Source organism: Peromyscus leucopus, chromosome 2 (genome assembly GCF_004664715.2).
Source record: "Peromyscus leucopus breed LL Stock chromosome 2, UCI_PerLeu_2.1, whole genome shotgun sequence".
Taxonomy (NCBI): Eukaryota; Metazoa; Chordata; class Mammalia; order Rodentia; family Cricetidae; genus Peromyscus; species Peromyscus leucopus.
In genome coordinates this window covers 61464237-61476839 of record NC_051064.1, presented here as the reverse complement: position 1 = coordinate 61476839, position 12603 = coordinate 61464237, and the positions used below count along the sequence as shown (strand labels likewise).

Genomic DNA, 12603 nt, shown 5'->3' with positions numbered 1-12603 from the left:
AGGCTGTGTACAATCTTGTTCTTTGCCCGGTACCAACAGAGCCAAGCACCTTGATCGAACATATTTACGTACTGAAACTCTATACAAAAACTGTTGAGTGGCCGCAATGAATATGTTAAGTGGTGCATTGAGAAGTCATTTTAACAGCTTTGCGAGTCTGGTGAAACGTCTTCACCAAAGCTGGGCTCTCTTCAGAAGTGATGAGTTCACTAACTGACGCCCCCCGCGCCCCTCGACTTTCTCCATTGTTACAGTAATCCAAAGAACCTATGCTATGTCTCAGCTATAAATCAGTGTTACTAGTCAAGACTGGCTTTTCTTGTTTCTTTCACTGCGGGATCCGTCATCCTGCTTCCGGGTTTTCCCGGCAACTGCAGTTGGGAACCCCTTTGGAAAAGCAATTCCAAGTTCTGTAACAGAACTCCCGAGACGAAACCTCCCTGCGCCTCCGGGGTTCCAATTCTGGGGCTCGCGCCTCGCAGCAGCTTCCCCCCGCACTTCCTGCCTGGGACATCTCCCACCTGTGGGACCCTGGAATAACCAGTAGCCCGCCCTGCCTGGACAGTGATCCCAGAGGCGCCCGCGCCTCCGCTGTACGGCAGAGTCCATGCCAAGATGGCCGCGCCCACGAGAAATCTCCGCAGGGCGCCGCCATCGAAGCCGCGGGACCCTCTGAAGCGGCTCTCTGGGTGGCCGCCATGTCGGCCTCTGACTCCAACCAGGTCCTGACAAAGCCAGAGGCGGTGGGCCGGAGGAGTGCAGGAACAGTCGACAAAGCCAGGAGTCCGAGGGACATGGCTGCCTCTGAGCCCGCGGACAGCGATGCGGTGAGGGCCGTAAGGGTTTGGGGGCGGCTTGGTGGTCAGTGATTGGAGGGTGACTGGAGTCTGAAAACAAGGTTTGAGAATTTGTGGCGTCGATGCGGAGTAATCTTTTGGGAGGCCGGTGTTCGGAGGGATCTAAGTATTAGGGTATTATGGTCACAAGGAGTATTAGGTATACGGGTATAATGCCTGTGGTATTAGAGGCATTAGTCGGGGATTGCTATAATTTTAAGAAATCGGTGTTTTGACGGATCTGCCTAGGGATGCCTGGGGGCGGGGAGGCGTCTGTAACTGTCACTGACAGCGCTTGAGTCTGGGTCTGGAAAGCTAGCAAGATCAGAAATGGGGGCTTTGTGATGTATCTGAGATGGGAAAGCCCTATAAAAGGATTAGTATTTAGACTGTATGGGAACAGTCATTACAGGTAACTGAGGACCACAGGCTGTGGACTGTCAGAGGGATAGTTTTGAGATTTGGAGAACTGGGACTTTTGGAATATGTGGGGTTCAGAGGTTGGGGCCTTGGGGTCGGGGATGGTGGTATTTCTAGAAGTCCGATCAGCAGTGTCTTTCAGTGTTTTGTGTGCTATGATGGGTATTTGGGGACCTGGAAGCTAAGGGGAGGGTGATAGTTGGTGGAATATGAGGAGTGGCATATTGACGTGCCTATGGGGATGATGGTTTGTCATCTGTGGAGAAAAGGTACCAAGAGTCCTAACTGTCTCATTAGTGATGGGGTTCTTGGTAGGAATTATTAATAATTATTAAAAGTCCTTTATGATTCTGTGATTAGGATCCTGAGGTCAAGATTTTATGAGGTGGCTGGTCTTAATGATAAGATTCTGTGAGGTCACTAACTGGAAGTTCAATGGAGGCTATCGATAGTTCTGTGAAGAATGGTAATTGAGAACTTCTATGTAGAGGAGGTGTGTGACTGAGGAATATTTGGGTGTCAATGGATAGAAAACTGTAGAACAGACTGTAAGATGAGCATCTATTTTATGTCAGAGAATGTCTTAAGTAGCAACACACAGAGCCAGCCTGTCTTTTAATGTCTTAAATTCTAGAAACAGGAAAGAGACAACAATGTTTATGAGTGTAAGTAATATAGTTTCCAGGCAATAGTAACTGCTATGAAGAAAGTAAGAGAGGACAATGTGGTAGATCAGGAATGAGAGTTTTTTGAGTTAATCTTTTGAAGAAATGATAGTTGATTTGAACACAAATCATGACAGGCTGTGGCTAATGCACCGATCCAAAGAGTGTTCAAAAAAGAAAGAATGCCAATTGCTAAAGCCTGGAGATAGGAATTAAGTTCTGAGAGAGAGAGAGAGAGAGAGAGAGAGAGAGAGAGAGAGAGAGAGAGAGAGAGAGAGAGAGAGAGAAGATTAGTGTGGTTGAAACACACACACACAGAGACACAAACATACATATATAGGAAAAGTAGAAAAACATGAAATCAGTGGTAGAAGGTATTAGATCATGTAAGATCATATTGGTTTGTGTGGATTTGGATTTTATTCTAATTTTAATGAGAAATCACTGGATTTAAGCAAGAAAGGAATTTGGTCTGATGGATACAGCAAAAAATCATCATGGCTTCTCTATGGAATATGAGCTTAGAAGCTACAGTGGGTATCAGAAGGTCAGAAGTTTATTGCAACAATCAAAGGCAAGAGATTATGGAGATAATTTGGACTTACACTGGAAAAATGAAATTGCATTCAGAGTATACTGGGATATAAGCTAATAGGATGTATTGGTGAATTAATATGGGTGAATATTGGGATTGAGAGCTAGATTTTTGGCTTTAGGAACTGGAGTGTAGAATTTTTGTATATGCCAGCAGATGCTCTCTATATAACCAAGTTCCTAGCAAACTCCTTGAGTCTCTTTGGACCTTTGCTGGAACTTTCCAACACATTTCACATGTGCTGCCAAAACTTGTTTCTGGAGGAAACAAGCATGTTCTATGTGACTTTACTTGGAAAGGACTCTTGGATGCTGTGTTCATTTCCTGAACTCATCCCCTAATGATTCACTGATTTGCCCTGTGTCCTTTAGCCATAATGAACCATGACCATGACTAGAATTACATGCTGAATCTTGTCACTCTTCCTATTGAATCACTGAGCCATATAAGGTTAATGTATTAAAGCTGGTGAGTCTGTAAACAAATTTGAGCCAGTGAAAGTGGTTAATAAATGGACGAAGCAATCATTTCTGTCCATCATTAGATCCTAAGGTACATAAGTCATGGAAAAGAATCAAAGGTAGCCTCTGCTTGAGATCACTGCAGGGAAGCAGGATCCTTGGGAAATGGGTGGATTTTATTTAAAGTGAGCAGATGAGGAGAGGTTAGAGCTGGAGTTTGATGACAGGTATCAGGGTGTCTGTGATGGCCACTGTCAAAGAGTTCTGTAGGTGCCAGGTGTTGGAGATTAGTTGGATTAGAGATCTGGGGACTCCTGGGAGATAGAGATCAGTGTGTCTTGGAGGCCTCCATGATTGAGCAACCCATGAGGCAAGTGCCTGGGAGGATCTGCCAATGTTTGGTGATGGAGTTGTTGGCATTGGTCATTTTAGAATTACTCAAAAGATGAAGGAGGGCTGTACTGATTTGGAGGTTTGGAGGGCAGTGGCAATTAGTGTTGGGGGTTATTGAGAGTGCCGACTGGAAGTCTGTGAGGTAGAGATTAGTGACATATCAGAGTCACATATTGCTGATCTGTGAGGGGGAGGAATTATCTTTAAATGTGGGGCAAGCATGTTTTTGGAAATGATTGCCGGGACAGGAAGACTCCGCCTACAATGTTGAAATGTGCATGGTGGTCAATAGTGGATAGTTGAGGTAAAAACAAATTCTCTTGTTTAGATCACTCCTGAATGTAGAGAATTAAGAAATACTAGACTGAACTAGGAGTATGATAAGAATCAGTAACACTCAAAGGTGTGTCTGTGGCTTTTACTCAGAAGGAATGGGAGCCCCTGGAACCTGCGCAAAGGAACTTGTGCAATGAAATGATGCCAGAGAACTGTAGCAGTCCAGCCTCAATGGGTAAGGACGACCCCACCACTCAGAACGTGCTCCCTGCAATCCCGTCGGCCTCAGGTCTCTGATGTGCTGTGTTGCTGCTGCTGGTGCTGCTGCTGGTGGTGGTGGTGCTGGGGGTGGTGGTGCTGGTGGTGGTGGTGGTGGTGGGGTGGGGTGTGGTAAGTCAGGGAGTTTCAATCCCTTTTCGGTACTAGGAAGGACACCTGTGCCGTTGCCTTCCAAAGGGAAGGTCTATACCCAGTTGAGGTACATGAGTGTCCCTATTGTGAAACATTAGAAGCCATGTTTGTTCATTAGCCTTGAAAAGCCCTTAAGTGCAGACATCGGGGCTTGATTTCTAAGATGGTTGGTCCAACGCTCAGTTTCTACCATTTCTTACGAGTAGGAAATCAAGATCCCAAACAAGGCATGATCTCTAAGTTGGAAAAAGAGCGATCACTGGAAGACGTGAAAACAACCAACCCAAGTAGTGTGAACAAAACAGCACAGCCCAAGAAAGCAGGAGCCAATGCAAGTAAGTTTTTAGTTTCTGGGAGCTGACTTTGGAATTCTTCAAAGAACAATTTGTAAGTTTTTATTAGGGCTGGGGATACAGCTCAGTAGAGAGAGTGCTTACTCACATGTGCAAGGATCTAGATTTAATCCTCAATATGAAAAAAACATTTTTTTCTTAAAAGTCCCAGATACTCTTTCCTAAACTAGGAAATAGTAGAAAAGTACCAGAATCTCTCAGGAGAAAAAGAATTCAAACTACAGCTATTTTCTTACTTTGGAGATTCTAATATCTTTTCTTTCTGTGAACTTGTGCACATGAGAGGCTCATGACAAGCTCTTATTTTATGGAAAAGAAAAAAAATGAGTGAGTGGAGCCACTTAATAATTCCTAAAATCACTGCTCGGATGTGGTCGCTCTCCATTTCAGCTCACTTTCTAATGGCTAGGACAAGACACCTGGTTCAGAGGGGTAGGCATGCATAACCTCTCCACAGGAGAGCTGCAGCAACCCAAATGGCCATGCTGCCGGAGAGTCGCAGGGGCATGATCTTCCATAAAGAGCGATGTACCATCTGTTGCTGTTCTGACGGTGATGGGGGAAGAGCTGAAAGCCAGGGCTCTGAGCTGCAGTAACTGACTCCTTTACTTAGTCTCTCCCTGCCCATGTGCCCATTGCTTGGCTTTCAGAAGACTCTTGAACTGTTCTCTCAGTCTCATTCCTGATTACCATATGTAAAAAGGAATTGTCTCTTTATAGCCTCAATTTTCTTCCTGCCCTCTACCCACACACCAGTTTCCTAATGTATTACATTTTCTCCTGATGAATTCAGACATTCTTAGATCAGTTTTCTTTCTGCGTCTCTGGAAATGATGCCCCTGCTCCCGATGGTTTTGTGTCCTTCCTTTAACTACAAAACTCCCTGTACCTGTTCTATGAGACATCATCGCATCTGCCCATTAGTCCTTAATCCCTGGGATGGTTTGAATGAGCTGTCCTCATAGTCCCCAGCATTTGGATGCTAGGTTCCCAGTTGGTGGTGCTGTTTGGGGAGACTTAGGAGGTGTGGCCTGTTTCCTGCTTGCAGTTCAAGATGTGAGCTCTCACCTTCTTGCTCCATGCCTGTCCCTTCCTGCCGTATCTTCCTCCATGACAGTCTCTTATCTCTCTAAAACTGACCTGTTTGCCTTGGTTGTGGTGTTTTAATCCCAGCAATAGGAAAGTAACTAATATGATTGATATAGTCAACCTGCACACCCTCTAGTGCATGTGTTAAGAGCTTTGATTAATCTGAAGTTCTTGTCTTGTCACAAGCTTCCTTTACTGCTGATGGTCCCTTAAGGTCATGTCTCTGTGTGTTCTGTTCCTCTGTTGCATTGCTTTTAAACAGACACACATGTGTAAATAGGAGCTCATTTTCTACATTGACATCTTCTCAATGGACATCTCCAAGGTCTCTGTCGTACCCTCTTATTGGAGCTGCTTATAGGGAAGTCTTTCCTTAGGAATCAGACAGGGAGTTCTATCTTCGTTAGTTGAACCCCCGCTCTGTTTTTGTCCTCTGACTTTAGCCCTGGGTTCCATGATCCTCTTGTCAAGTCCCATTTGTCTCTTTTTAGCTGTCACTGCTATTACACAAGTCAGGTTCATCTTATCCCTGAGTCCAGTTCTCAGGAAGATTTAATGAGTTCACTTTTTAAAAATTCATCTTATATGCTGCTGATAAACAGTACGTATTTGCTGGGACTAGTGAGTTCCATGCTTAAGTTTCTGAAGTTACATTTGATTTCTCTTAAAATTCAGGTTCTGTTGCTGTCTCAAATTAAGAAAATGATTTTTGCTGGGTGGTGCACGCCTTTAATCTCAGTACTTGGGAGGCAGAAGCAGGCAGATCTATATGAGAAAGAGACCAGCCTGGTCTACAGAGGGAGTTCCAGGTCAGCCAGGGCTACACAAAGAAGCCCTGTTTTGTAAAACTGAAAAAGAAAGGAAGGAAGGAAGGAAGGAAGGAAGGAAGGAAGGAAGAAAGGAAAGAAAGGAGAAAGAAAGAAAGAAAGAAAGAAAGAAAGAAAGAAAGAAAGAAAAAGAGGGAAGAAAGAGAAAATGATCTCAGCTTTAATGAATTACTCTATCACACCCAAATCTGCCCGAGTATGATCTTATTCCATAGCAGGACTGTAATCTGCATTGTCTTCATCTTTCTCTTTGGGGGAGTGGATGTCAGTGTGACAGCTCAGTCCATCACTGTAACAAGGATGTTATGGGCTAGGGAGATAGCTTCGTTTGTAAAGTGCTGCCCACACAAGCAGAAACACTTGAGTTCAGATCCTCAACCCTCATGTAAAAAGCTGTGCTTGGCAGCACACACCTGTAATCCTAGCACCAAGGAGGTAGAGACAAAAGCCCTGGGACTCACTGGCCAGCATGTCTAACCAATTGGTGAGCTCCGGGTTCAGTGAGAGACCTTGCTTCAAAAATAAATAAATAAATAAATAAATAAATAAATAAATAAATAAATAAATAAATAAATAAAAAGCCAGCAAACAAAGAAATAAGATGAAAAGAAAATAATCCAGGAATAGCTTGATGTCAAACTGGCTTCCACATGCACGGGCACACATGTCTGTGTACACATACACAAATGAACATGCACACACACAGGTAGAATTTTTTTTAATGTTACATGTCAGGTGGATAGGTGTAAGTCTTGATCACTTTCTTTCAAGAAGGAAATTTGTCTCTGTCTTCCCCATCATCACTGGGTATCAGAAGACTTGCATGCTACCTGGAGGGTCCTGTTGATGTCTTTATCCCAGGGTGCTGACTCTCTTAAGCGTCCCTGGATGAAAAAGCAGCCATCAGTCAGCTTCTCTGGGCTCCCTACTATGCCTAACTTCCACCAAACTTGTCTCTTGAGATGGGTCTCTATTATGTAGCCCTGGCTGGCCTGGAACTCACAGAGATCCACCTGCCTCTGTCTCATGAGTGCTTGGATTAAAGGTGTGTGCCACCATACCCCACCAGAAAGCAAGTCTCTTAAATGCCCTCCATAAAAGAGAGAATTTCAGCCATTGGTTCAGATACTCTTATTTTCTCCATATAAAACTCCTTTATCACTGAGATGACTATTCACTCTTCCATATGTTTTTCTCTTTAAATGTTTAAAATTCTTACTTCTGATTTCCCTGCTCCATTTCTGTGCAGAGAGCCAGTGTGTGGGGGTGGTCTTAAAGTGTCTGTGGTGGTGGTGGTGGGGAGTCTTAGAGAAGAGGAGCACTGTTTAAGAAGATTTCTCTAAACATAATTGTGGAATATGCAGGAGAAAGAATGTAAGCAACTACCTTAGATCTGGAAATAAATTTTAAATTGATAATTGGCTGTTAGAGTGAAGACAGGAACCAAAGGTATGTTCTCAAAAGCAAACCTGAAAAACGGTGAGTGTATAAATGAATACATATTACTGCAGCACAAAGCTTAAAAGGTCTTATTAATAAAAACAAACCCAAGCCAGTTATTGGGGTGAATGCTGGGAGATCAGAAAAGCAGAACTAGCCACAGCTTCCTCACCTTGCCAGTTCCTCAGCTGATCCTGTTTCCTCAGACTGGAAGCCTCTGAGTCCTCATATCCGAATGGATCTCAGCTGAACTGCTGCTAGAAGCCTAAAAGCTTAACCAGCCAAATGCTTCTAGTTTCTGGTCTTCACGCCTTATATACCTTTCTGCTTTCTGTCATCACTCCCTGGGATTAAAGTCTTACTTTCTGGGATTAAAGGCGTGAGTCACCATGCTTGGCTGTATCCTTGAACACACAGAAATCCAGGTAGATCTCTGCCTCTGGAATGCTAGGATTAAAGGCGTGTGCTGCCACTGCCTAACCTCTATGTTTAATATTGTGGCTGTTCTGTCTCTGACCCTAGATAAGTTTATTAGAGTGCACAATACCACCACATATTACTCTCATTGGTTATTAAAAAGCTGACAGGCCAGTAGCTGGGCAGGAAGTTAGGTAGGAAAGTCAAACTGAGAATGATGGGAAAAAGGAGAGTGAAGTCAGAGATGCCAGCCAGCTGCCAAGCAAGCAGGACATGTAAAAAATGAGGTAACAAGCCATGAGCCATGTGGCAAAGCATAAATAGAAATATGGGTTAATTTAAGTGTAGAGTTAGCTAGTAACAAGCCTGAGCTATTGGATGGGCATTTATAATTCATATTCAGCCTCTGAGTTGGTTTTTTGGGACTAGGCGGTCAGAACAGGAAACATCCATTACAATGGATCTGTTGGCTGTTTAGTAAGGATGTCCTTGTTACATGGCTTATGGAGGAGAACAGTGGAATATCCTTTCCAGCATATTGTCTCAGTCATCTACTAGTTCCTCAGTTCTCCTTGGCAGACATATTCTCTATTTCAGTTTATTTTAGCTAGCCTTAGTAAATGGAGGGATTTATTGAAGAGGCATGAGTGTATCTCTTATAACCTAAAGGCAGAGACTTTAGCCAGACTCCACTGGAAACAAGAATTGGCAACTTGGAGGTCACAGGAATTGAAATTATGTACACTGTGTTCTTGAAGACAAATGGTCATACATTTCTACTTCTTTCTGTGTGTGAAAGCTTCATTCTTTGTATTGAAGAGCTCTTTATTTCATAGGATAAGTGTGGCTTTCATAGTACTTGCATTATGTCATCTTAAATTTAATCACAAGGGGGAGACTAGTAATGCCTTGCTGTGTAGCCCAGGCTGTCCCCAACCTTATGAAAACCCTCCTGTTTCAGCCTTCTGAGTACTGGGATTAATAGGCATGTGCTACCCCACCTGGTGTTGGCATCTTTCAACTTAATGCATTCCTTGTTCAGAGCTCCCACGTCTATTTCACCTTCTATCCCAGGTTACAAGACCCTATTTCTTGCTGCCTCTTTTTTTTTTTCAAGACAGGGTTTCTCTGTGTAACAGCCCTGGCTATTCTGGAGCTCATTCTGTAGACCAGGCTGGCCTCAAACTCACAGAGATCCTCCTGCCTCTGCCTCCCAAGTGCTGGGATTAAAGGTATGCGCCACCACCACCCAGCTAAGATCCTATTTCTAAGCAGACAAATTTTGTACTTTTATCCCAGCACTCGGGAGGCAGAGGCAGGCGGATCTCTGTGAGTTCGAGGCCAGCCTGGTCTACAAAGCGAGTTCTAGGAAAGGCGCAGAACTACACAGAGAAACCCTGTCTCCAAAAACCAAAATAATAATAATAATAATAATAATAATAATAATAATAATTTGTCCTAATGACTACTATCAGTCTTCTTTTCCCTGGTTTTCCTACAGCTTTCTCTCCCTCAAGCAGATAGGGACATTCCTTCTTGATGCTTGTTTCACATTGGCATGTTAGGGTTGAATACTTATTCAAACAGGGCATCTCTTTATGAAACTTACAAAGAATTTCAGTGGGAGTGCAAAAAATTACAAGAATGTCTCATTAAATTCTATTTTAGAAGTCCAGCAAGATGATGAGCAGATAGAGGAAAAGCAGAAATCTCAATGCAAACTCATTAAGGAAGCTACATTCAAGAAGAAAAGTTCAACTGGTAAGAAAAGCAGTGAGTGTGCTTCATCGGAGACAAAAGGTGTCAGTAAAAAACATGTTCCTTCCAAAAAAAGGCTTCTGAAACCCGCCTCACATGGGAAGAACTTGAAGCAGACTTTCGACTTCCCTGGTCAGATTGAAAACGCTACAAAAAAGAAACCCGATAAAGCTAAAGAGCACAGGAAATCATCCAGCTCTACCATATCTGAAACAAAGAAAGCTAAGATTGCAACTAGAAAGAAATGTGAGAAAACACCCAACAGTAAGTCCCCTGGTAAAGGTGACCGAAATCCAGCAGGCAAGAGGTATGAGAAAGTGTGCCATCGTAGCTCGCCCAACACGAAAGAAGACAAGATCCAGACTAGAGAGAAACAGAAATCACCCAGCCATAGCGGTTCATCTACTGTATCTGACAAAGCTCCAGCTTCTGGGAAACCTTATGAATGCAATCAGTGTGGCAAGGTCCTCAGCCACAAACAAGGACTCCTTGACCATCAAAGAACTCACACTGGGGAGAAACCATATGAATGCAATGAGTGTGGGATAGCTTTTAGCCAAAAGTCCCACCTTGTTGTACATCAGAGAACTCACACTGGAGAAAAACCATATGAGTGTGCTCAGTGTGGCAAAGCTCATGGTCATAAACACGCCCTCACTGACCATCTAAGAATTCATACTGGAGAAAAGCCCTATGAATGTAATGAATGTGGGAAAACCTTTAGACACAGCTCAAACCTTATGCAACATGTAAGATCTCACACAGGTGAGAAGCCTTATGAGTGTAAGGAATGTGGCAAATCCTTTAGATATAATTCATCTCTTACTGAACATGTGAGAACGCACACAGGTGAAATACCATATGAATGTAGTGAATGTGGCAAAGCTTTTAAGTATAGTTCATCCCTGACTAAGCACATGCGAATTCATACTGGTGAGAAACCATTTGAATGTAATGAGTGTGGGAAAACCTTTAGCAAAAAGTCACACCTGGTTATACATCAAAGAACTCATACAAAAGAGAAACCTTATAAATGTAATGAGTGTGGAAAAGCCTTTGGACATAGTTCATCTCTTACTTACCATATGAGGACTCATACAGGCGATTGTCCCTTTGAATGTAATCAGTGTGGTAAAGCCTTTAAGCAAATCGAAGGCCTCACTCAACATCAGAGAGTCCATACCGGGGAGAAACCCTATGAATGTGCTGAATGTGGGAAAGCCTTTCAGTCAAAAGTCCCACCTCATCGTACATCAGAGGACTCACACAGGGGAGAAACCCTTTGAATGTAATGAATGTGGAAAAGGCTTCAGTGCAAAATCCCAACTTGTTATTCATCAGAGATCCCACACTGGAGAGAAACCCTATGAATGTGATGAATGTGGGAAAGCCTTCAAACAAAATGCTTCTCTTACCAAACATATGAAAGTTCACTCAGAAGAGCACTCTCATGAGGAAAATTAATTCCTCTCATGTAGGAAATCTGACAACTGACTAGTTTGGTTTTGTTTAACCCTAAAAGATGTTCTCAACTTGATGAATATTTGAAAATCTTTTTTAGGAAATCACTACTTGTTATACATGAGAGCATTTGAATACGATCTTTACATGAGAGCAATGGATGGTAATAAAATTTCAACTTCACCCTAAACCTTTACAGAAAGTACTGTATTTTTACACTTGTTATAAATTATCTCCATGTTTAGGATAAAATATGGAACTTTTAAAATTGTGAATAAGGATCTGGGGAGATAGTTTAATCAGTAAAATGTGTCCTAAACAAGTTTGAGGACCTGAATTTCATCCCTAGGATCCATGTAAAAAGCTAGATGTGGTGGCATATACTTTCAGTTTTAGAATTGGGAAAGTTGAGACAGGAGAGTCCCTGGGACTAGCTTGACCAGCTAGACTAGCCTAATTTGCAAGCCCTAGGTCACAAGGAGAGAGACCCTTTTAAAAACAAGGTCCAGTGCTCCTGAGGAACAGTACTCAAGGTTGACATTTGGCCTGCACATGTTCACCCACACACATGACCACACACACACACACACACACACACACACACACACACACACACACACACACACACACACACACACACACACAGACACAGGAAAATATTATTATAGCAACAAATGAACAGTAAAATATGCCAACAATTCATGAACTGTTTGGGCGTTGTATACTTAAGAACCACAATTAGTATTTAATTTGAATTTATGCTTATTGCATACTTACTGCCTTTTGTAAAAAAGTGTAGTCATCTAATCTGGTATCAACTAGCTTTCTTTGTTAAAGTTTATGTTAGCTCTGAATCAGTAGAAAACTTTCTGGTTCTTTGTTTTGCTTTGTTTTTTGAGACAGCATCTTACCATGTATCCCTGGCTAGCCTGGAACTTGCAATGTAGACCAGGCTGGCCTTGAACTAACAGAGATGTGCCTGTATCTGCCTCTCAAGTGCTGGGATTAAAGGTTTAAATAGAAAGCTTTAAGGAGTTTTGTCTAGATGTTGTTAAGAAGAAGTGGGGGAAAAAGCTGAAAAACTGTGCTGGTAGAGAATGATACTCAAGCTGTGTTGTTAAGTACAGAAAAGTAGATTGTTGAACAGTGTATATAGTATGTCCTCATTGTGGACAAAAAGTGTGTGTGTTTGCCTGTCTTT

General features: G+C 42.7%; 1 protein-coding gene across 1 annotated transcript; it reads left to right on the top strand.

Moving 5' to 3' along the window:
* Positions 1-452: 452 nt before the first annotated feature.
* On the top strand, positions 453-12023 carry Zfp37 (ZFP37 zinc finger protein). The gene is given in 5 exon segments (XM_037202613.1): positions 453-827; positions 3797-3881; positions 4264-4392; positions 9852-11164; positions 11166-12023. Coding segments are annotated over 5 exon segments (1896 nt in total). The 5' UTR covers positions 453-698; the 3' UTR covers positions 11406-12023.
* Positions 12024-12603: the final 580 nt, after the last annotated feature.